At 42.2% G+C, this 25175-nt stretch overlaps 1 protein-coding gene across 1 annotated transcript in view; it reads left to right on the top strand.

Moving 5' to 3' along the window:
• Positions 1-7727: 7727 nt before the first annotated feature.
• Positions 7728-25175, top strand: part of LOC104383624 (ceramide kinase) — a 44189-nt gene continuing 26741 nt past the window's right edge. Inside the window, exons 1-5 of the mRNA XM_086610587.1 lie at positions 7728-7866; positions 19640-19753; positions 20894-21016; positions 23037-23162; positions 23695-23758. Coding sequence (XP_086466713.1) covers positions 7728-7866; positions 19640-19753; positions 20894-21016; positions 23037-23162; positions 23695-23758 — 566 coding nt within the window. The remainder of the gene's footprint in view (positions 7867-19639; positions 19754-20893; positions 21017-23036; positions 23163-23694; positions 23759-25175) is intronic.

Genomic DNA, 25175 nt, shown 5'->3' with positions numbered 1-25175 from the left:
CTTGACAGGCTTGAGAGATGGGTCTGTGCGAACCTCATGAAGTTCAACAAGGCCAAGTGCAAGGTTCTGCACATGGGTCAGGGCAACCCCAATCACAAATACAGGCTGGGTGGAGAATGAATTGCATCAGCCCTGAGGAGAAGGACTTGAGGGTGTTGGCTGGTGAGAAGCTCAACATGAGCCGGCAATATGCGCTGGCAGCCCAGAAAGCCAACTGTATCCTGGGCTGCATCAAAAGAAGCGTGGCCAGCAGGTTGAGGGAGGTGATTCTGCCCCTCTACTCTGTTCTCCTGAGACCCCACCTGGAATACTGCGTTCAGCTCTGGAGTCCCCAACACAAGAAGGACATGGACCTGTTGGACTGGGTCCAGAGGAGGGCCACAAAAATGATGCACCTGGGCTGGAGCACCTCTGCTATGAAGACAGGCTGAGAGAGTTGGGGCTGTTCAGCCTGGAGAAGATAAGAGTCTGGGGACCTTCCAGCAGCCTTCCAGTGCCTAAACAGGGCCTACAAGAAAGCTGGAGAGGGACTTTTGACACGGGCATGTAATGGTAGAACAAGGAGCAATGACTTTAAGCTGAAAGAGGGGAGATTTTGATTAGGTATAAGGAAGAAATTTTTTACATTGAGGGTGGTGAAGCACTGGAATAGGTTGCCAGGAGAAGTTGTGGCTGCCCCATCCCTGGAAGTGTTCAAAGTCAGTTTGGATGAGGCTTTGAGCAACCTGGTGTAGTGGAAGGTGTCCCTACCCATGGCAAGGGGGCTGGAACTAGGTGATTTTTAAGATCCCTTCCAACCCAAACCATTCTATGATTCTGTGATTCCATATCAGCAAAGCATAGCTTGCAGAAAAATGTACTCTTCTATTAGAATTGACATAGTTGTGATAGGAAAGAGAAATTTTTGGATGTTACCAGCATTTTTTCAGTTCTGCCTCATAAGTTATCCTTGCCTACAAGCACTGCAGGGAAAGACCTATGTCAGCTATTCAAGCATTCTTATCAGCACAGAGCAAACATTTCTTATACAGCCCCATACACACACTGTACTACTCAAGGCCATCAAGAAGATAACAAAACTCAGATTCCTAGATTGGTCTCTTATTTGAAGAAGAAAGAACAGTGGTTCCTGGCCTTTTCAACAAATTATAACCATTTATCAACTTAAGACCAAAGTTGCACACTGCCAGGGAGCGTTGTCGTTCTGTCAGACAGAAAACTTTTAGTTTCACTGCTTCTTAAAAGGATGGAGTTGAATGAGAGGGGGGGTCTCACAGCTCCTCAAGGACTCCAGTTGAGGCTAACAGTTAAAATCAGAATAAGGATCTAAACAAAGAAATACAAATCTGTGTATATCTATAGGTGGGAGCCACAGCTGTAACAGCTTGAAGCAAATCATATTTTGTATTTTTCACAGTAATAGGTAGTTTATGCAGAGAGTGTGAAGATAGGTCAGAGCTTTGGAAGAAAAGGAGGATTCTGCAAACTTCTATGGTTCAGGAACAGTATGCAACATTTCCCTTCACAAGAAAACAAAGTATCTTCTGGATCCATTCCCACACTCCAGGATATCAACAACTTTCTCTCAATTACGTTTGGGCTCAAGTGAATAAAGGGCTGCAATCATCTTTTTTGACAAGCCTTTAAAACTGCTTTTTTCCAGATCATTTCCAATAATAACTGTAATTTAAACTTTTATGATAAAAGCATAGAAGTGCTTTAAAATAGTTCAGGTATCTTTCTGGAGAAGGTGATGTCATTCTTTCCATCAGCAGCAGGAATATTCCACTCATGCTTTAGTCTTTTGTTTGCTGATAAGCAGAAAAGGAATTAGAACATTAGTCAGTGTTTTGATATTTTCAATGAATTATTTTCCTTTGTTCTATTATCTTTGTTGGTTAGTTTCCATTTTCCAAAAGTATTTCAATTGCTGAGTTTGGCCTTTTGGTGTATTTACTGAGTTCTAATGGGACTTGTGTGTGTGTACTTGAGAACAGAATTCGATTCATGTGTAAGTACTTCAATTTGCCTGTGATACACTGAGATAAAAATTTCTGATAATTCCCAAGCAGCTGTCTAAAAACAATCTTGGGGCATTTTCTCTGTGGAAGAAAATAAATATTTCATAGTTATCAATAGGCAGCAAAAAATACGCAAAGCAAAAACTTTTTATTGATTTTAGTTCCAGTTTTAAATACCTGAGCAACGAGATTCAGGTTTCCATTCTGTACTAGCCGTTATTTGGACAAGAACATGGCTGGCTCTCACGTACCTGTTCGAGGGACATATTAGGAACATCTTCACTGACCTTGAACTTTCTTCTCTTCTCTCAGTGGGACTGAGCACCTTTGCAGATGTTCCTTGGGACATGGAGGAGTCCTTGAGCCTGAAGCCATCTCCCTGGGAGCACAGAGCATAGGAGCTGAAAAGCTCCATCACACATGTCTGTGACAGGCTGTGTTTGTATTACAGAGTTCTTGGTAAAAATCTGTGATTCTCTCTTACTTCCAACATAGAACTGAGTAGAGTGGCAAAAATACGATGTACTATGATTCTTCTTTGATTCCAGTGCACTTATTTTCCAACTTTCACTTTACTTAACATATTTTACATTTTTTCCCTTCAGACCTTCCACTCTCTCAGGTAAGGTTGTAAGCACAGTACTTTCTACTTCTGCCATGTTACTACAAGGGCATGCTTGATTTTCGCTGTGGAAAAATTAGTTACAGGGTCCTGATAAAGAAGTACACCTCCAAAAGGTTTGGAAGAAAGGCTGTCGTGGTTTAGCCCAGCTGGCAGCTAAGCTACCATGTGGTCCCTTGCTCACTCCTCCCCCTTGGTGGGGTGGAGAGGAGAAAAATGTAACAGAAGCACTGAGGGTTGAGATAAGAACCCACCAACCATGGCCCTGGGCAAAACAGACTCGGCTTGGGGAAAAATCAATTTAATTTCTTAACAGTTCATTCAGAGAAGAAGGAGAAACATAGCCAGATTTTAAAAACACCTTTCCCTACCCCTCACTTCTTCTCGACTCAACCTCCTCTTCCCCCAGGAAGGAATGGGGGGGGCTGCCGGTCAGTTCGTGACACATTGTTTCTGCTGCTCCTTTTCTTAAAGGAGGAGGACTCCTTATACTCTTTTCCCCTGCTCCAATGCACCCCTTCCTCACGGAACAGTCCACAGACTTCTGCAACATGAGTCCTTCCTGTCCTGCAGGATGCAATCCTTACCCATCAGATTGCTCCAGCACGGGCTTCTTCCCCACAGAGTCATGGCTTCTCAGGGAGCTGCCACCCGCTCCAGCCTCGGGTTCTCCACAGGCTTCAGATGTATCTCCAGCAGTGTGGGGTCCTTCCCACAGAGAAAATCTATGACCTCCCTTAGGCACAGACACCTCTGCTTCATCATGGGGTTCTCCAAGAGCTGTGGGTGCATCTCTGCTCCACCATTAATCCAGGTGGCAGTGGGGCCGCCTGCGGTCTCACCACGGGCTGCAGGGGAATCTCAGCTCTGGCACCTCTTCCCACTCCATCTTCACTGACCGTGGTGTCTGCGTGGCCATTTCTCTCAGATCTCAGACCTCTCTCCCCTGCAGCTATGCTGAGCCTGATGAACCTCAGCAGTCCCAGCAGGATGAACTCTGTCCAGCAGGTGCCTCAGGAGTGGGGCACTTTGGAGGTCTCCAAGCTGTGCTGCTGCAGCCATCTCCAGTTGAGTGGCAGTGGCCCAGAGTGGGCAGCCCCCCACCCGGGAGTCCAAGGGGGCCAGTCCCTGCATCCTCCCTCTCTTCACTGTAGGTCCAGCCCCACTTTGGGCTCCTTTGTCCCCATCTTAAATAGGGCATTTGCAGAGGCACTGATGGCTCGACCCTGGCAAGAAGGGAGAGGGGCCTGACCTGGCCAGAGACTGATCTGACTGGTTTTGGAGCCAGGGAGGCTTCTCACAACTTCTTACAGGGACCATCTCTGCAGCCCCTTACCTGCTACCATAAACGCAGCACAGAGGCAGATTATTATTTGGTGATTTAGCTCAAGTTTGTAATGATTTAAATCAATATTTTGGTAATGCAGAGCATGCTGAAGAATACCTGTCTGCTCCTGTTGATTAAAAAGATCTACCTGCTTAGAAGTATTCCTTAATTGATTACCTATGTTATCATAGAATCATAGAATGGTTGGGTAGAAAGGGACCTCAAAATAATCTAGTTCCAACCCCCCTGCCATGGGCGGGGACATCTTTCAATAGATTGGGTTGCTTAAAGCCATGTCCAGACTGGTCTTGAACACTTCCAGAGATGAAGCATCCACAATTTCTCTGAGCAACCTGTTCTAGTGCCTCAGCCTCGCCCCCTTCATCGTAAAAAGTTTCTTCCTTATATCTAGTCTAAATCTACCCTCTTTTAGTTTAAAACCATTACCCCTCATCCTATTGCAGCAGGCCTTACTAAAAGTCTGTCTCAATCTTTCTTGTAAGTCCCCTTTAAGTATTGAAAGGCCACAATAAGGTCTCCCATGAGCCTTTCTTCTCCGGCTGAACAACCTCAACTATCTCAGCCTTTCTGCACAAGAGGGGTGTTTCGTCTCTCTAGATAATTTTTGTGGCCCTCCTCTGTACCCAGTCCAACAGGTCCATGCCCTTCTTATGCCGGGAACCCCAGAGCTGAACACAGTACTCCAGGTGAGGTCTCACAAGAACAGAGCAGAGGGGCAGAATCACCTCCCTCGACCTGCTGGCCACGCTTCTTTTGATGCAGCCCAGGATACAGTTGGCTTTCTGGGCTGCCAGCGCATATTGCCGGCTCATGTTGGGCTTCTCCTCAACCAACACCTCCAAGTCCTTCTCCTCGGGGCTGATGCAATCCATTCTCCACCCAGCCTGTATTTGTGATTGGGGTTGCCCTGACCCATGTGCAGGACCTTGCACTTGGCCTTGTTGAACTTCATGAGGTTCACATAGGCCCATTCCTCAGTCTTGTCAAGGTTTCTCCAGATGGCATCCCATTGCTCAAGAGAATGAACTGCACTGCTCAGCTTGGTGTCATCCGAGATGAATGACCTGTTGTAAAATCAGACACTGAGGAGAGAAAGTTGGCTTTAAAAGTTATGTTGTTTGCTAGATAGGTAAATGGGTTTTAGAGATAAACCTTGTAAGTTGTGTTACCTTCCTACATTCTTCCCATTTGATACTGTGAATCGTACTTGTTATGCAATGTATTATTGTTCCCAAATTAACTACAGTTGCAGCCCTTCCTGTGGCCTCTGTGGACCTGTGAACAAAGTGAGCTGCTGTTACAAACATGCCATTTCTCAGGGTGGAGCCCTGTGATCAGCCGTCTTTAGCACCAAGATTGTAGGCTGTAAATCCTGCAGTTTACTGGCATTGCTGCATCTGCAGTTCTGTCCCCTCGGTGGTAATTAAAGGCTTATGGAATAAGCGGTAAAACATAATTGACATGTGTATGCTTTAGCCTACCAAGTCAGTCACCCTTCAGAAGTTCTTTCTCTGTTAAAGTCAAGGAAGGAATCATAAAGTACTAAAACTGATTTAAAAAAAAAAAAACTGTATTGGGCTCAAATTTGACCTTTGCTTTCTAGGGACAGAAACGTGTTGGTGTTCAAGGGTCTACCGGAGAGTGCCAGAGCAGACGAAACACAACACTGCTAAGAATTCCTGCAAGACATTCCCGTGGCAGTGCAGAGGAGCCCAAATCAAGGACCAAAACAGCGTTATGCTAAAATGGTGTACAGGGAAGAAACGAAGGGCTTCTGCTTAACTAAACAAATAGGAAACGTGGACGGGGAACACCAGCGGGACTGCTAGTGGTGCTAGTACACCTTTGTAGACCTCTAACAGACCAGACAATATTTTATCAATTCTGTGCTTTAGAGTTGAAGGCTTTAGCCTTAGCTAAGACAAATCTAGTTGTCAAATTAATAAGAATAAAAGGAAATAGTTATAGGCAAGGGTAGCTAGCATGGATCACAGCATTAAAGTATTGATTCAGGTGACTGTAGACTATAAAAAATTAAATCTAATCTGCCTTGTGGAAAAATTATAAATAATATTTTAAGAGTATAGCTTTATATTATTGATCCGTCCGCTCCTGGAGAATGTCTAAGGGGTCAACACTGAAAGAGTCTCTGTTACATTGTGAGTACCAGCATTGGGCTGTGGTTTCCACTCAGCTGTCCTGACTTGCAGAAGTGATTACAAAATGGAAATGAAATGTGCTAGATATGGTACAACTCAAAACAAAAAGGATGTTGCTAGCCTGGAGATCTTACCACCCATGTGTAAGAGGGGTGATAATAGATGATGTTGCTGGCAGAATCCAAAGAACCAGTGAGAGTTAATGACTGCTCAGCAGTGGATTTGGCAGACTAATGTTCACAACAGACTTTCCCAAAAAACTAACTTTATTTTAAGCGTCAGTATAAAGAACTTTACAGGTCTTTTATGAGGGGAGGGATTCTGAAATGTAAAAGGTAATTCAACTGACAGAAACGAAGCGTTCCCTGAAATTCTGGAAGTGTGGCATATCTAGGTCTTTTCAGCAATGAAGGTGGCAGCATCATGTTTTTCAAGGCCAGAGGAAAGGATGTTGCGATAATCGAGGTACATGACATGTATTCATGGCACAGGAAGACTATCTTGAACATGTAGCTTGGGTGACAAGGCCTAGCTCATTTGTTTCCAGAAAATGAAATGTGAGGGGGACATGGCAAGGTTCAGAGCAGACCTCAAGTGCAGAAGCTTTTTAGCCCTACCTGGAGTGTCCGTATCATCCTGGTGAAGCAGTGGACTGGCCCCAGGCTGGACCCACATAAGAACTGACCAGTGACGTTTTTCTTTAACCTCTACACGAAATATTCAGAACCAGTAGGTTTGGAGTAAGGTCAGAGGCTAAGCAACTGCCACTCACTCTGGCCTGTATTTTGGGCAGGATGCTGATGGTTACAGTGCCAAGGTTCAGAAACACTGTGGAGGACCTGAAAGGCAGCAAAGAATTAAGAGTTTAATCATAGTGAATTCTTGTCAGCATCTTTAAGGCACACTCGAAATGGATTTTATGGAAGAAAAGGCAAGGTTAGATGGAGAAGTTTGTGGTTCTACCTGGGTAGATACTCATTATATACCTAGGTACATATTCATTACATTTTCACTGCCTTGATAAGGGAAGAGTTCACCGTCACTGTGACGGGCGCTTGACGCTCCGCAAAAAAGCACGAAAACAATCTGCGCGCGTTATGGTGTAAACCCCCGATGCTCTGCACGGGGCCGTGCCCGTGGCGCCGGTGTCTCCTCCGCGCCGGCCGCTCCCGGGGGTCCGGGCTGGGCTCGGCCTCCGCCGCGGCTCGCAGAGGTGGGGAGACAAAGCGGGTCGGGGGGGCGGCGGGCCCGCGCCCGCTGCGCCTGCGGCGGAGCCCCGGGCACGCGGCCCGCGGCGGCCCGGCGAAGGTGGCGGCCACCCGGCCCGCTGTCCCGCACGACCCCAGCCCCGGCCGCGCCCCGCCCCGCGGAGCCGGGTGCCGTGGCGGCAGCCGCGGCTCCCACAGGCCCCGCCCGGCGGCGCTGGCGTAGGCGCTGACGCCGCGTCCCGCCTGGGGGGCAGGGCGGGTAGCGGCGGGCGAGGGGCGCCGTTAGCTGCCGGGCTCGCCCCGCGGCGGCCGCCCGCTCCGCTGGGCCATGCGGTAGCGGGCTGCGGCGAGCCCGGGCTCTCGGCGGCCATGGAGCAGCTCCCGGGCGGCCGGCGGCGCCGGTTGGTTTCCTCGCTGGGGCTGGGACAGCGCTCCTGGGAGGTCACCTTAGACGAGGAGCGGGGGCGGCTGGCCTGGCGCGACCCCCGCCCGGCGCGCCGCGGCGGCGGTGAGTGGAGCGGCGGGGCGGCCGTTATCGCACCTGCCGCGGCCTCGCGGCGGGCCGGGGCCGCCCGAGGGGCCGCCTCTGCTCGGCGGCGGGGAAGGGCGTTCGCAGGGTCGCTGGCGGCGTGAGGCGCGGCGGCTTCGGGCGCGGGTGCCGGCGGGGACGGGGCGGCGGGGGGGCGGGCTGCCGCCGGCGCTGCCGGGGCCGGTCTCACGGCGGCGGCGCGCGGCTCGTGGGCTCAGGGTGCGCTGAGCGATCGGAGCGTTCTGTCGGCGCCGAGTGCTTCCTGTACTCGGGCGCCGTTTCACCCCGCAGCGGGAGGGAGTCGGTCGGCGTCACCCGGTGTCCGCGGCGGCCGCCTCTGGGGTTCAGAGTCCGGCGGCGCGAGAGGGAGCGGGGCTGGATCTCTCGCGGGCCCGGGCGGTGCGGAGCGGAGCGGGGAGGCGGCGGCGGGGACGGAGCGGTGGCGGGACCGTTACCGGCGGGCAGCCGGCCGCGCCGAACCCGTCAGCCGGTTCATCGGCTCACGCCTTCCGAAACGGAGCCGAAAGCTGCCGGCGGCGGGCCGCGAGGGCGGCGAGTTCCGCGTTTTTCGGAGAAGGCGATTTCTGGGAGCGCGTCTCCGGTAACAAAGGCAGGAAAGCTGTCCCTGCAGCTGGGTGAGGGAAGCACGGATTTGTGCAGCTGAACCCCGCTGTCTCTGGGCACTTTGAGTAGGCAGCAGCGTGTGGTTTGTAATGCTGTATTCAATTACTCGTGGCAGAACATAATAGAGAACTTTAAAAGCGACTTTTTTTAGTTACGTGACTTAGTTGTGGTTAAAAAAACCCAAACATTTTCATACTGAGGCAGTGTTTCAGGCAATTATTTTTTTCAAATGAGGGTTTGTTTTTGAGTTTTTTTAAGGTCTTTGCTTTCTAAAGGGTTCCATGGAAATTTCAAAGAAAGTTTAACTTTTGCAAGCTATTGTTTTAGAAATATTTAATATAGGCTGATAATTTATAATGGATAACAAAATTGTTCACAATTCCCCTTTTGTGCAATTAGAACAGTGCTGACTTATAAATCTGTAAGTGGGAGAGGTTACTGCTGAAAAGACCTGACAGAATTTCAGGACAGCTTCTAAAGATGTCTGTACATACAGTATATCAAGCTTTCTGTTACACCATAGGTGATATTTTATCAGATTCTTTGACCTTGGGGGTTTTACATAGTAATTATTTCCATTATTAAGATAGCTCTATTAGCATGGTATGCGAACATCTGAAAATGTGTAATGTCCTTTTTTCACAGTAGCTGCTGTAGAGTGGAAAACTGCTGTCATCCTCATTTTAGAGGTTGGAGGATCTGAGACAAACATAATAGAAAGGTTGACTAGAAGTTTATCTGAGAAAGCTTTGAGTATAGTGTCTCCAGTGCCAGGCAAGTTCCCAAACTTAAGTAGTTAAATAGTTCTTCTTCTTTTCTTACCATGTACCTTTCTTACGTATTTTCCTAATTTTATCATAATATCTTCCCGGCCTGAGGCTTTTTGAAAACAGGTGAGGGAGAAGGAAGACTCAAACAGAACTGTGAGAATTTGATGTTGTAGTTTACATAACTGAGAACTAGTTGTATTTTAAATACATCTCTTCTTATTCATGATAACAGAAGAACAGAGTTTGTTATCCTTCCCCTGCTATTGTGTGAATACTATTGACATGATCTAGTTTTTTTCAGCAGTTTTGCTAAAAAAAGTATTTGAAAATTCCTAAACTTACTTCAGATGTGTAGCTAAATGAACTTAAGACTTTGAAGACAAATCAGTTCTTTAATTCTGCCGAGCTTAATATATGGGTGTGAAAAATAAGCTGTGCACTTTCCAAAATGAGGCAAAATGAGTCTAGAGAAAGATATCTGGATCTTAAATTTAAAATACAAACTTTCAAAGCCTTTTGGGACAGTTGCTCCCACTGGGTAAAGTAGCCCCTGCTTTGGAGAGAATTTTTGTTGAATTGTGTAAAATCCTCCTAAAAATGCCTCTGCAGAGTTACCAGTTGACTGATCTTTAGGCTAGAGCCATTTCAATGGGAGCTCAGTTCTACTGTGTGATTGCTTCCTCTGCACCATGCAGGAGTGCCACAAAAATTACACCAGCTCTCTTTTTAGCACTCAAAAGTTTACAGCTGCTTACAGTTGTAAATTTTTACGACTTTTGTAAGTTTTCTCAACTTACACCTGGTGGGCCAGAATGAGTATGAACCTGTCCTGAAGCCTATTCCAAAGTGTATGTAGAATGATGAGAATGATGGAAGGAGAGCGGGACGTAGTAAACTAGACTCTTTTTGAGGTAGTTTCTGAAGCAGTAGCCAGTTGGAGATTCCTTAGGAGGCAAGTCTGGTTACTGAGTGTGACTGCTATCCTGTAACGTAGCTGTTTACAAGATTTTGGAAAATATGACATGGAATCATAAGTAAAAAGGGAGGGTAGGAGAAGAAAAAGAAATGCCTAAATGTTCTGGAGACACAGGTATAATTTAGGTAGAGCGCAATACAATAGATGTTACTTCTCTACAGCAGAGAAGGACCGGGGGGTCGTCAACAGCTGACTGAACATGAGCCAGCAGCATGCCCAAGCAGCCAAGAAAGCCAATGGTATCCTGGCATATGTCAGAAACAGTGTGGCCAGCAGGAGCAGGGAAGTGATTGTCCCCCTATACTCAGCACTGGTGAGGCGCACCTTGAGTACTGTGTCCACTTTTGGGCCCCTCACTTCAAGAAGGACGTTGAGGTGCTGGAGGGTTCAGAGAAGAGCGACAAAGCTAGTGAAGGGTTTAGAGAACTTGTCCTATGAGGAGCGGCTGGGGAGCTGGGACTGTTTAGTCTGGAGAAGAGGAGGCTCAGGGGGAACCTTATCGCTCTCTACAAGTACCTGAAAGGAAGTTGTAGGGAGATGGGGGTCGATCTCTTCTCCACGTTATGAATTCCCAGGAGAGGGAATGGCCTCAAGTTGCGCCAGGGGAAATTTAGGTTAGATATCAGGAAGAATTTCTTTACAGAGAGGGTTGTGAAGTATTGGAGCAGGCTGCCTAGGGAGGTGGTGGAGTCCCCATCCCTGGAGGTGTTTAAAAACCATGTGGATTTGATGTTGAGGAACATGGTTTAGGGACCCTGACAGTGCAGGGTGAATGGTTGGACTCAATGATCTTGAGGGTCTCTTTCATAGATTCATAGATTTCTAGGTTGGAAAAGACCTTAGAGATCATCGAGTCTAACTGTCCCTAATCCCCTTTAAACCATATCGCTAAGTAGATCATCCACCCTATTCTTAAAAACATCCAGGGATGGGGACTCGACCACCTCCCTGGGCAGCCTATTCCAGTGGCTGACAACCCTTTCAGAGAAGAAATACTTTCTAACATCCAACCTGAATCTCCCCTGACTAAGGTTATACCCATTTCCTCTTGTTCTATCACCCATCACTAATGTAAAGAGCCCTTCCCCTACCTCCCCACTATCCCTTCTCAAGTATTTGTAGGCTGTAATCAGGTCTCCCCTCAGCCTCCTCTTCTTCAGGCTAAACATCCCCAACTCCCTTAGCCGTTCCTCATAAGTTTTATTTTCCAGCCCCTTGACCAGTTTAGTCACCCTTCTTTGGACTCACTCCAGGAGCTCAATATCTCTCTTAAAGCGAGGGGCCCAAAACTGGACACAATATTCCAGTGCGGCCTCACCAGTGCCGAGTACAGGGGCAGGATCACTTCCCTATTCCTGCTGGTCACACTATTCTTGATACACGCCAATATCCCATTGGCCTTTTTGGCCACCTGGGCACACTGCTGGCTCATATCAAGCCAGTAGTCAACCAACACCCCCAGGTCCTTCTCCGCCAGGCAGCTCTCCAGCCACTCTTCCCCGAGCCTATAGCGATGCTTGGGGTTTTTATACCCCAAGTGAAGGACTCTGCACTTGGCCTTATTAAAGCTCATGCCATTGGCCTCAGCCCAACGATCCAGTCTGTTCAAATCCCTCTGAAGGGCCTCCCTACCCTCGAGCAGATCGACACAGCCTCCCAGCTTGGTGTCGTCTGCAAATTTACTGAGGGTTACTCAGTACATTTACTGAGTAAATTACTCTTCCAACCAAATGTTTCTATGTTTGATTCTCTTCTTAACACCCTGATTAATTCAGGTGTTTCCTGCACTTGTCCTTTAATACCATCACAGTTTTATATTATTGCTGCCCTGTTGTCTTAAAGCTCTTTTAAGACCTGGGATGGCTCATGATGTTCTCTGCAATTGTTTTGGAAATATAAGTAGCATACATGACAGTATATAAATAAACTTTATAATCTAGAAGATGGTTAGTTAGAAGTGTATAATTTCAGAGGAGTTACTGACCAAGATTGGTATCTTTCTATCGTTTGGCCTTTGACTACGTGACTACTGTGCAGTATGCCTAAGTACAGACTTCAGTATGCAGTATAAAAGTGCTATATTTTTTGTTTAATAGGTGGTTATTGCAATGAAACAGTTGTCTTTAAACTGAAAAACTCAGTGAGGGCTGCTTATTTTCTGATATTTATTACTGACTTGGATTTAGCTACGTATGTGAAAATGGTTTGGTATATTTTGTCAAGGTTTGCAGGCTTGGACAGGTAAGGAACTAGAACTGTAGTTAGGTATATTGTAGAAGTGTTGGAGTATCTACCTCTCCCTTTTGCATACAAATTCAGCAACAGATAGGAAACAACAGAGGCCTTGTCCTCTTGTCCAGGAAAATGTAGTTTTACAGAATATGGGGAGGTTCTAGAGTTTTCTCAGCTTTGTACAAGGATATTAAAAATATATATATTTTTAAACCCGTTATGTCAAAATGCATTTTGTGAATAAAGAAGTATTAATTCAGGAGAACTATTTTTAGTGCTATCATTGAGAAGATAGCAACAATAACAAAACCATAAAATGTTTGTTCAAGTCATGGTATGTTTTTAAAACTTTAAATCCTAAACACTGTTTACTTTCCTTCCTACTGTTAGGCCTTATTTAACAGCATCATATTTTCAAGTTCTGTCTTCAGTATAATGAGGTTCCCATTTCCCATTTTTGATTAGTTAGACTTGTTTGAACTTAGAGGGGAAAGTTTTCTCTGAAATTTTTCATGTATTTCTCTGTTACTTTTAGCTATGCACTTCTTTTCCTAGGCATGCCTTCATCTTCAAATATTCTGAAGAACGTTATTTTTCAACCTTGTAACACTTCATCGTGAGATTGAGTTGATCTGCAAAGCTGGGCAGATCAATTGTTTTATTATTTCCTTATGTTAATAGCACAATCAGGTTTTTATCAAGTAACATGCTGGAACACCTCTGCTATGAAGACAGGCTGAGAGAGTTGGGGCTGTTCAGCCTGGAGAAGAGAAGGCTCCGGGGTGATCTTGTAGCAGCCTTCCAGTACTTAAAGGGGGCCTACAGGAGAGCTGGAGAGGGACTTTTGACAAGGGCATGTAGTGATAGGACAAAGGGCAATGGATTCAAACTGAAAGAGGGGAGATTTCGATTAGATATAAGGAATAAATTTATCCCTCTGAGGGTGGTGAGGCACTGGACCAGGTTGCCCAGAGAAGTTGTGGGTGCCCCATCCCTGGAAGCGTTCAAGGCCAGGTTGGATGAGACTTTGAGCAACCTGGTGTAGTGGAGGATTTCCCTGCCCGTGGCAGGGGGTTGGAACTAGATGATCTTCGAGGTCCCTTCCAACCCTAACCATTCTATGATTCTATGAACATGTGGTCAAACTTTGTGTACCAAATTATAGAAGATTGTGTATTGTAAGCATATACTTACAAGTATTTTAGGAGCGTTGCTTAAGTTTATATCATGCAGAATGAGATTTGTTGAGTTTTTGATTTTTTTTTTTAATTGTAAAGTACAGGTATGAAGGCGATGATCAAACTAGGCACCAGACTGCATGCCTTCACTTCTTGTGTGCACTTTCTTTTAACCCTTCTAGTTCTCCCTTCAGAATTCTCCTGCTTTGGTGTGTCTCTTCCAGCTTTCCCTCCAAACAACCGCGTGAGGAAGCCTCGGTGCTAGTAAGCCACAAGACTGTGCTAGTGTCCACAAGACTGTGCCATTCTGATGTGTATTGTAAAGAATGCTCGGTTTGATAGATACAGTACTGAGCAGGTGGGCCTGCTTGGACAAGGTCTGTCCAGAACCTTTAGTGTGTTGACGTGTACTTAGTCAAGGTCATTTTTCATCAGTCGTTGCCAACTGATAATGGGCATGTGTAGAAATTTGAACCGTGTTTTTTTTCTAGGCAGTTCCACTGGCTACATCGAACCAGCAGGATGTGGGGAATAATAGCTATAGAAAGCATTGTGTCTTTCAAATGTATGTTCTCTTCTGGAAGAAGATACTTTATTGAAATATAGATGCACCCTACATTAAACAGTACATGTTTTTCAGCATACACCTCTTCGGTATTTTTTTTCTCTTTTTACCTTAGGGTGAAAAAGTGCATCTTATTTCTTGCTTTACCATTGAAATATTCTTAGTTAAGTTGATTTAATTTAGAAATTAAAAAAAAAATCAATGGGAAAACCTTCAATATTGTGATTTAAGTGTGCAAATTGATCCAAGTTCAAATTGCTGTGATTTGATTCAAATTCAGATGTGCAGTGTGAAATAGCAACTGTATGTCTATTATTTGGAACTGATATATAGCCTATTAATTTACAAAATAGTTAATCATAGAATGGCATAGGCTGGAAGGGACCTCAGAGATCATCTAATCCAACCTCCCTGTCATGGGCAGGGACCTCTCAACTAGACCAGGCTACTCAAGGCTCCGTCCAACCTGGCCTTGAACACCTCCAGGGAGGGGGCATCCACAACTTCTCTGGGCAATTTATTCCGAAGTCTTACCACCCTTGTACTGAAGATTTACTAAAAAAAAAAAAATATTACTCAAAAAAAAAAAAAGACAATTTTTATACATGGCTGTATATTGTGAGATCATGGCCTTCAGATGTTTCTGTGACCCTTCCACAGTTTTGAATTAAATCATTTAGTCATGACACCTTTTTCTTTCCCCCACCCCCATGCCAAGGAGGGGAATTCTGTGTAATTCTGCTCTATATCCATATGCACCATCATCTCTTGTTCTGGTCTTTGCTAGGCACAGCTTTCTGTTGTGCGCAATCAGTATAATGCAATGTACCTTCTCATGGAAATATTCTTGTTTTCTCACTTTTAGGTGAAGGGAAAGCTTGAACTTAGGACAAGATAACTCACTGTTCATGCAGTCTGCAACAGTAGATTAGTTTTCAAAGTGACTGAAAAATACTTTTTCTTTAAATCTGCACCCCAGCTTTTTTAGTTGTCAATGTTTTTAAGTCACAAGAGTGTACTAATCATTTAAATTAGTTCTGAATGCCATTGCATCCATGGGCCCGAGCTGAGTTTTAAGAATAAACCAAATGCTGTGATCAGCAACATTTTTACGCTGTTGCTTCGAGCTAACATTTCTGAGGGAGGAATTTGGCCCGAGGACGCGTCGCTGGCAGTGAGGAATGAACAGATCTTGACTGAGGTTCTGAGCAAGTTTGCTTGTAAACTCAGGAAGTGTTCTGTGGGAGTGGCAGACAGTGTTGATGCACCAAAAAGCCTTTCTGAGCACAGGAAAACAGGCTTCACAACTGCCAGTTACGTTTTTCACAAAGCAAGCCTGCTGTTATTGTGCTTACCTCGTGTTGTTTTTTTTTTTTTTTTTTTTCTCCTGCTTGCTTAATGTGGGGACAGTAGTGTGCATCTGATGTGGTGTTTTGCTGATTTGGCAGTTTGCACTTCAAGACAAGTATCTGTTAAGGCTGTAAGAACACTTGGTCCCAGAATGAGTGATGACAGCATGACCAGTGTGCTGGGAAGACTGTCACCTGTGGTCATGTGTCTTGTTTGTTATTTTAATTTTTGTTGTTTTTTGCCATGCTCTTCATTCAGATCTGCTCTGGATGGACAGCTCATTGTCTTCAATGTTATGTATGCTAGACATTGAACAAAGTGAGACATGGAAACATAATGTGTGAAAGATCTTTGAGATTAAGATAAGAGAGTTTGATATGTACTTCAGTATTTCTAAACTCAAAAATCGACCTGTTGAATCTAGATGTGTATGTTGAAAAAGTCACAGTATTTTGCCTGGAATTTTGTCTAGGAGCTGTTGTGTGCTACTTGGTTGAGTATATTGTTCTGAGCCAAGTAAAGTCTTTTGTTTGGTATGATCCGAGCCCATAGTTCAATGTTTTCATTAAGTTTGATCTAGTAGTGCTGGTACTAAGTACCATTTCTTCGTGTTAATGTGGCTGTAAGATTTTGCATGTTTTGGGAGAAACTCATGAAGCGAAGGCCTTTATGAGCAAACACCGGTATGCTAAATCAGTGAAAGAAATGGTTCGTGGTACTTGACAATAGGGTAAATGCTACAAAAGTAGTGCAGGAAAGGACTATAATAGTACCTCTGTGAACTGTGTTGACCTCTCAAAGAGGTTGGGACAGGTCTTCTACTATTTTTATGGGACAGGTTTTGGTGATGAAGTGGTAGCAGATAAGAACACTGTGTTTATAGGAGCAGGGTTGTGCTGCTTGTATTGAAAGTCTCTATTTGATTTATTTGCAATGGAAATGTCTCCTTCTAGGGGAGAGGGAGGGTGGGACTAAGTAGTTGATTTGCTTTCTGATTAAACAATATACTGTATAATACTAAGTTGAATAGTGATAGTTATATTTGGACTGACAGAAATTCTTGAGCTCTATCCAAACACAATGCCACTGTGTTTAGGTTTGTTTTCATAAGCTGTAGGGAATGTTCTGAATAACATGTTTGTATGCAAGATAGCTTTGCATCTTTCTGGCCCTCTGCAATGACTGTCTTAGGTAGTATGTGTTTTGACTGCATAAGATTGGAATATGCTATCAGGGCAGTGGAGGTGCTTGATGCTTGTAAAGTGCCAAGTGTTACCAAGGGCCACAATCAGCATAGCTGGTATTCATAAATCAGAAACTTCTCTGACTTTACCAAACCCAAAGATTTACAGAAGGAAGGTGGGGTCACTCTATTCTTTGCTTTTATTTTGTTCCTTTATTTTGTTTCTGTCTTTGTTTTTCAGGAATCTGTTTCTTCAGATATGTAACTCTTGTGGTTTAAGATTAAAAAATGCACATATTTTAACTGAAACGTTTACTCTTTGCTTTTTTGCCACATCTGTGAAGAGATTTGCTGGAAAAGCAGAACTTCCAGTCATGTGACTGTCAGAGGGAGAACACATCTGAGGAATAGGAGAGCTTAATAGAAGTGGTTTCAAGGACTAGGATTGTTAATATAAGCTATGTAATATGTGCTAAAATGTGTACTCCAAAGAAATGCTTTTCATGGTAAAGAACTGGAAGTGCTTTTTAATGTTTGCTATTTGTACAGTTGGACAGCTTTCTCTTTATTATGTAGGAAAATGCCTAATAAAACAGTGGCTTCTCTTGCTGTTCCTAGCATACGTGCTGTGCTGGTTTGGCAGGGATAGAGTTAAATTCTTCATGGTAGCCTGTATAGTGCTGGTTTGGGTTTAGTGTGAGAAGAATACTGATACTACACTGATGTGTTTAGTTGTTGGTAAGCAGTCAAGGACTTTCAGCTTCCCATCTTCTGCCAGGTGCACAAGAAGATGGGAGGGAACATGGCCAGGACAGCTGGCCCAAACTGGCCAAGGGATATTTCATGCCATATGACATCATGCTTAGCATGTAAAGCTGTGAGAAGAGAAAAGAAGGGAAGGACGTTTGGAGTGGTGGCATTTGTGTTCTCAAGTAACCGTTACATATGATGGAGCCCTGAATGAATTCTTTGTTTGCTTTGCTTGTGTGTGCAAACTTTTTCTTTGCCTATTAAACTATCTTTATCTCAACTGTGAGTTTTCTCACTTTTACTCTTCTGATTCTCTCCCCCATCCCACCAGGGGGAGGATGCGGCGGCTGTGTGGGGCTTAGTTTGCTGGCCAGAGTTAAACCACGACACGTGCTAATAAATATCCAACATGTTAGAACTATTTCCCAAAATGTTCATTAGAGCATTGTCATACAATTTTGATCTAAGTGTAGTTTGTCAGTTTTGCAGCATATCTGTGAGCAACAACAAATGGAGTTACTGCTTAAGTGCAGTCTTCATAAATGCAAGAAGCTTACTTTCATATTCTGGTATATGGATAGGTGGCATAGCCAGTAGAAAAATGAGAGTAAAAAGCATTTCTGGGAAAGAAAGGTTCAAGAACATGCTCCCTTCCCTTCATTATCATTCTATCTCTGTTCTGTTTTTTTTTCCCTTGGATAAATGGATAGGTGGATAATCATACTGAGATCCCCTAACGGATCTTTTCTCTGAATGTCAGGAAGGTCAGTTAACTGTTACTATCCAATATTAAATTCTTGAGATAGTGTTACATGTATACATATGATATCTATATATGTGAAATGTTTTAGTGATTTCATCTTCGCTGTTGTATCTTTATAAAGACATTCTGTGACTGCTGCATTTCCTCATCATGCCTTAAATATAGTAAATATAGTAGTTAAAACATAAATAAAGTAGTTAAACATTCAAATGCAGCCGGATTCCTGAAAGATCTCAGTGTAAAGTTTAGAGGCTACATTTCTTTGGAGTCATCATAAAAACCTCTGGTAAGATAAAATCCCTAAAGGAATATAAATCTAGTCAAATACTAAAACACCTGTAAAGATAAAAAAACAAGTAACAGTAACAACAGTATTAGTGTTTGTATTTTATTGTGTTTAATATCTCTTTATATTTCTCTATATGTCTATCTACATATGGAAAGAAACAAATATATTGTAATAATATAATCTCTTATATAATAGGTGTAGTAATATGATCTTACATAATTAAGTATTTATATGTGTGTGTATATATACACAGAGTGCTTGCTTGTACATAAATACAAAACACATTTTCAGTTCCACTTAATTTTATTTTTAGATAAAGTAAAAGCAGAGAAATTTTGAAATCAGTAATGAAAATGAGACAAATACTCCATTTGACAGGAGTTAAGAAGTCTGAGAAGGCGTTGAGGGACTATCAGAAAAGAGAGTGAGGGTGGAAGAAATTCTTTCATAGTGTTAAGAGCAAGAGGCCTTTAATTCTGAAAAACAATAGTTCTGAAGTTGATACAAGGAAAAATGCTTAATGGTACATAAACATAACATCTAGAATTTCCTTCTTGGAAGATCCTGAAGTTTAAAAGCTTAGTGGGATTTAAGTCTTAAGAATTCATATGAATGCCTTTCTTTCATAAGCCAACTACTTACTTGAGAATAACAAATAGCCTCTGTGGTATCTCTGCACTGGATTAGTTGCACGTTCTTTGAAATAGCTTGTGCTATTCACTGTCAAATATCTGGACTAGAGGTCATTGAAGGGGCAATTTCATTACTCTGAAATCAACATTGCTGGATTTTGGCTTCATACAAAAGTGTTTTTGTGCTCAGAATACCTAATTTCTGAGAAATCGTAGACATTTAAAACATTATTTGGAAGTAGTTCATAGGTGGTTGTGGATTATGTGCTTTGACTAAAGGCAAAAGGAAATTGAGAACATTCAGCAGATTTCTACTTGTGCTCTTGGTTGTGCTTACTGATCAGCTACTCTAACTGTATATCTTTGTCATATTATGTGTAGAAATAAGCATTCTGGTGCTGTTCAAAGATTTTAATGTGTAAGATGTTGTGTTCATACAGAAAACTGTTTTGTACCAACCTCTGAGATCATTGCTGTAGAAGAAACTGAACTTAACAAGAAACAGCGTAATATTGGCAAATGGCAAAAAATGGCAAAGCCACATGCTTTCACAGGTAAGGCAAATTCGGTCTCAGAATGCTTGTGCTAATTGCTTTGTTAGAAGTACTTTAGGGCAGACTCAAAAGGAATCTTAGGAATTTTTTTTTAAAATAAAATGATACTTTAAAAAAAAACCCCAAACAAACAACAAACCAATCAAAAACCCCACAAAAACAAACGAACAAGCAAAAAACACACTAAAAATCTGCCAGTTTACATTTGAAGATCCTTGTTTTGAAAAATAAAACCCTTCCTTTAAGAACACATGCTGTGCTTGGTTGTTTAATGAAGTCCTAAATAATGTCTTACATTTCTGCTGCTGAATGACTCTGCAGCAGAACACTTGATTTCTTCTACTCGACTTGAGAATTGCGAGAGGCCAGAAAAATGAATCCTAAATGTTCGGGTTTTTTTTAAATTATCCCTAAACATCAGAATGTGGACGTGTAAAGGTTCTTTGTGTTATTGACTGCATTCTTAAAACAAAGTGCCAGAAAAAAACTTCTGTCTGTTTTGGGGAAAGAGTAGTGACTTCTGTGCTGCAAAGCTGGGGCAAATGTGATTGCTCCCAAGCGAAAACTTTATGTTGTGGAGTATTTTCCTCACATTTAGTCCTTCAGTAACAATGATAGGCAATGCTGTAGATGGAAAGGTAAGGGTGCTACTTGTTTCACCAGCTCCGTTCTTAGTGTACAGGAAAATTCTAAATCTTTTTTCTCAAATTTCAGCTTATGAAGTTAAATTCATCCTGTTGGTTACATGGGAGCTGATGTGAGAGTTTGATTTATCCTCCTAAGCTTACGGCATTTTATGTTATGTAGACATGGATAAAATAATACATAAGCTCAGTGAACTTTTGTATGTCTATAAACAGTTTATGGAAAATAGTTTTTATTTGGGTATCTGCTATAAAGTAATGACCTAGAACAAATATTTTCATTTATGTTTTTTTTTTGACTTTCTGCAAATGTTCTGTTCACACTCTGAATGCTTCTGTTGTTTGTAGAAATGTGTAGTGGGGGTTAATTATCACTTTTTTCAAACAGCAGATATTTTTGAGATCTCTTTGAATGCAGTTGTCATTTCACAGACCTGTTTCATTATACCTCTTCTTTTTCCTTCTTTTTTTTTTTTTGTTGTTGTTGTTTAAATAGTGTATTATGTGAAAAAAGCCCGAAATCACCGCTGGCGGTGCAGTGATGTGACGTTTTGGTGTGTTGATGAGCATTTGTGTAATCAGTGGATACAGGCACTGAAAGAATTACTTGAAATGCAGAGTAAGTTTGACTAAACGACTGACATTTGCAGCATCATTTTGCAGGCGCGTATGTCAATTAAGATTATTTTGATATATCTACTTTTTTGATCTCTTCAAACCAGCTTATGCTCAAAAGTTGAGGGAGCTGAGAGTTGAAGTGTCTTGTTCTTCTTATAACTACTTTTGCTTCTTGTATCTTCACTAAGTTGTACTGAGTGTTTTACTCTAATCAGTGAGGACTGTAAGTTTTTCATAATTTTGCCCAGATGTAAGTTATATTCACAAAATAAGAACATATTAGAAGCTTAGCAGAAGCTTTAAATGACTGTAGCTTTGGAGAAAGTAAAGGGCAGATGCAAGCTCAGAGATTTGAGGTACTCTAGAGATCTGTAGCAATTGTTAGATTTATGGGTGGCTTTTTGTGAGTCTGTCTCACCTTTCCACTCTCTCTCACCAGCAGCATGCCTTGGGTAGTAAGAGTTCATGTTAATCATTTCTAGAACTTTCGAACATCTGCTTCTTGAAAGGCTAAAAGTAGTTTGCAAGAGTTATTCCTGAAAGAGATATCCTGATAGATGTCAGGGGGCAGCAGGAGCAGAGCAACTCTGTGACAGATGGGAAGTCAAGGATGACCTCAGCACAGGCAGTGCCCTTCACCGACCGGGGTGCAGTCCCACTCTATCTGGGCAGAACAGGGATGGAGATAGCAGCAGGACCCAATTTACAGCCCAGATGAGATAATCAGGTCCATCCAGGGGAATGCCAGACAGGAGCAGCAGGAGATAGGGCTGAAGGCAGGACTGGAGATAAGCTATCTACAGCGTAAGTCTGAGCTCGATCTGACAGAGCCAGAGAAGAGATTGGACACAAGTACACTTATGATGTGACTCAAGGAAGTACTTAAGGCTCACAGATTGAAATGGATATTTAACAAATAATGTTCTTCTGAACAGGCATTGGAAGCATGCGTCGTGTTTCTCTTTTGTCTATGTTACACATTGAGGTATCTGGCTTCCAATAAAATCTTTTAAAAAATGAGTTTTGTGCATCCATTCACTACAGCTGTGAGAGATGTGGCCTGGGCAGTCATCTCTGAGTGCAGGTGTTCATTCTATGGGTAGCAAACAATTTCAGAAAAGGTAACAGATTCTCACAAAGGATGAGTGGTGCTTTGGGTATGTGGCAGCTTTAAACCATTCAAACAGTCTAGCTTGGGTGGATTTATTGTGCAAGTGCACCAGTCTAATAACTCTGTTTATTTCTTTTCTTTTAAAATAATAATTTAGAATGCCATCTGAGGAAGCACGAATGTTACAACAGGTCTTTGTGCTCTATACAAAAAAAGGAAGGCTCTCTAGGTGCAGCAGGCATTACTGTTTTGTGTGTCTGTTAGTACAGGGATTGAATAATTGTTTGACACCACCAATGTAAATCCATAACTATTTGAAGAAACTTGAGATGGTGTTATCAAAGGTGTTTTCTAGGGGGAAGGGGTTACTCTACAGAGCAAACTCTTGCTGTGCAGTGTGTGGTTTTGTGAGGTATTGTTATTGTGTCTTTATCACTGAAAGGAAATGCATTTTAACTATGTTACCAAAGCAAGAACATTGTTTAATAAATTAATGTGAAAGTATTTCTATGTATACTTCACTGACAAGTGCCTTTCCTAGTGCTGCCCTTGGTTTTTCTTTTGTCTCATGTGCCTGTGATACTAACGTCGTTTAGTGGGAAGGTACTGTGAGAATAATATGCATAAGAATGTGAGACATGGAGTCGGATGAAATGATTATGAATTTCACGTGCTGTCTTATTACCAATTTGTTCAATACTGTCAGGATCCTCAGTATAATAAAGAGGATAGTTGAAGCAGGTTTTTATAGCTCTTTATCAAAGAGTTACAGAGTTACAAGAGTTAATACAGAGTTGTAAAAGTCTTGTAAGCTGTGTTCACTTTGATGTTTACAAGTTTGGTTTTTGTATAGCTTGTTGAAGTTTTTGTTTTGTGTACATAAGCAGTGTACTATATTTTCCTTCTGCAGAGTCTAGACCAAAGCAGTTACTTGTTTATATTAATCCGTACGGAGGAAAACGACAAGGGAAGAGGATTTATGAACAGAAAGTTGCTCCACTGTTCAATCTGGCTTCTATCTCCACTGATGTTGTTAGTGAGTAATGAATATTTTCTTAATAAACACAATATGAACTCTTTGAAACATCTCTGAGTAGCTTATGTTCTTTCTGTTACTTACCTTTTCTTGCTAAGGAAATGAAACTACATGGTAGAGAGAGAATGTTTTCTAATTAAAATCTGGGTAGCCGGATAAATGGTGAACTTGTATCAATTTTCTGCTTACTAAATTAAAACTTCTTGTACTTCTGAGCTATTTGATCTCTTCATTTAGAAGATACTGTCTTTCTCCTCTATTTCAGTTTTACTGTTAAAACCAATTGTTCATTAGCACAAATTTTTAGTGAAATATTTTTCCGTGTATACTGCAGTGTATGTCTTTTTCAATTCTTTCCTCACCATAAAATCTTTTGAAACGCATTTCATGGGCAGATTGTTTTATGGTCACATTGGTAATAGAATCATGGTTATTAATGAATTAATAATAACACTTTTATAATTGTCTCTTATATACCATTTTATAATAGTATTTTATAATAGTAATTTTTAATGTGTGTGTTTATTCATAGTAACTGAACATGCTAACCATGCGAAGGACAATTTATTTGAAGTTAATATTAATAAATACGATGGGTAAGTAGTTTCACTTGCTTTTTTTTTTTTTTCTCTTTTCTAGCTGATATATTCTGTAATCTGTCCTTGTCTCCAATTTAAAATAGTAGCTTTCATTGCTAATATGTTTATTGCAACAGCTGAGAGTTCTGGGGCAAGTTCCTTCCTTGGAGATCCACATTTAGGAGTGTCAAAGGAAAAACTGAACTGTTTTGGTAAACCCATTCAACACACAATATGTTCAAGTGTAGTATAACAATGTTTGCATGAAATTTGTGTTCAAAAGGTAAATGTAAGATTACTTCTGCTCATCCAGAAGTTGAGCATTCTGCGATAGCTTGAAAGCTACTCTGAAATGTTTTGTGGTACAGGTGATCTTGACATATACGTTGAGTCCAGAACACTGCATCAGTAGCATTCAGCCTGTGTGTAAAAACCATGAACTGTTTAGAAACATTTCAGATAGTTCCTCTTGCTATGTAGGACTGTTCAAATAATGGCTGCATCATTTGACTTTATTTGTGTTTGTTCTGTTGTGAAATTACTGTTTTAAAAGAAGACTTAACGGAATGATGAAATTGCATTCCATTATTAAATCTGATGTAGAAGCAGAATATTTTAATAAATAAGCTAGTAATTCCAGTTTCCAGTTCATGACATGAAACAAGTTACATGAGTGGAAATATGCAGATCTATATGCATGTATAGGTCGAGTGAGGGCATGATGTTGACAAATTATGGTAGTAAGAAACTACATTCACGGGTCGAGTTTCTAGACTTCACCTGCTTTAAAATGTGTTGACTTTAAATAAGCAGTTTCAACTATACTGAGATTCTTCTTAGTTTTGCAGAAGTGCAAGGAAGGGAAACTGGGATCCTGGAAAAACTTAGTTAAGTTTTTTTTCCTTTTCATTTGACTGAAGTGAAATAGATAATACCGATGGTTGAAATTCCAGTACAGAGCAGAAAAGGGAAGTGAGCCCATGTCCACTCCTAGCAAATTGCTTTTACAAGTGGAAGTGATCAATTGTAGTGGTGCCTGAACTGGTTTTGGCAGATTCAAACAATCTCTTATTGTAGACATTTATTTTTTTTTTTATTGCTTTGGTGAGGTTTTTTGGTTTTTCTCTCTGTAACATGACTGAGCTAAACAATTGGCCAGAGAACTGCATCATTTGAGAATCTCATGATTCTTCTATTCCCAGGCTGGGCCTTAATGGCAGTTAGCTTGGGAACTGCAGCCTGTCTTTCTAAGCCTGATTTTTGTCCATCACATACAAGTCTCTTTCTGTGGTGTGTTAGGAAGGAGTTCTTGTATTAATACTACTTTTTTAAATAGCAGGTTGTGTGCTTATATGGAAGACTTGAACCACATAAATGCATATATTTCTTCAAGTTTGACTCTTCTCACATACAGGAAAAGCTGCTTTGGATTCCT

This window comes from Tauraco erythrolophus, chromosome 4 (assembly GCF_009769465.1).
Source record: "Tauraco erythrolophus isolate bTauEry1 chromosome 4, bTauEry1.pri, whole genome shotgun sequence".
Lineage (NCBI taxonomy): Eukaryota > Metazoa > Chordata > Aves > Musophagiformes > Musophagidae > Tauraco > Tauraco erythrolophus.
Note: the sequence above shows the minus strand (reverse complement) of the source record. Positions and strands in the feature narration are given on the sequence as shown.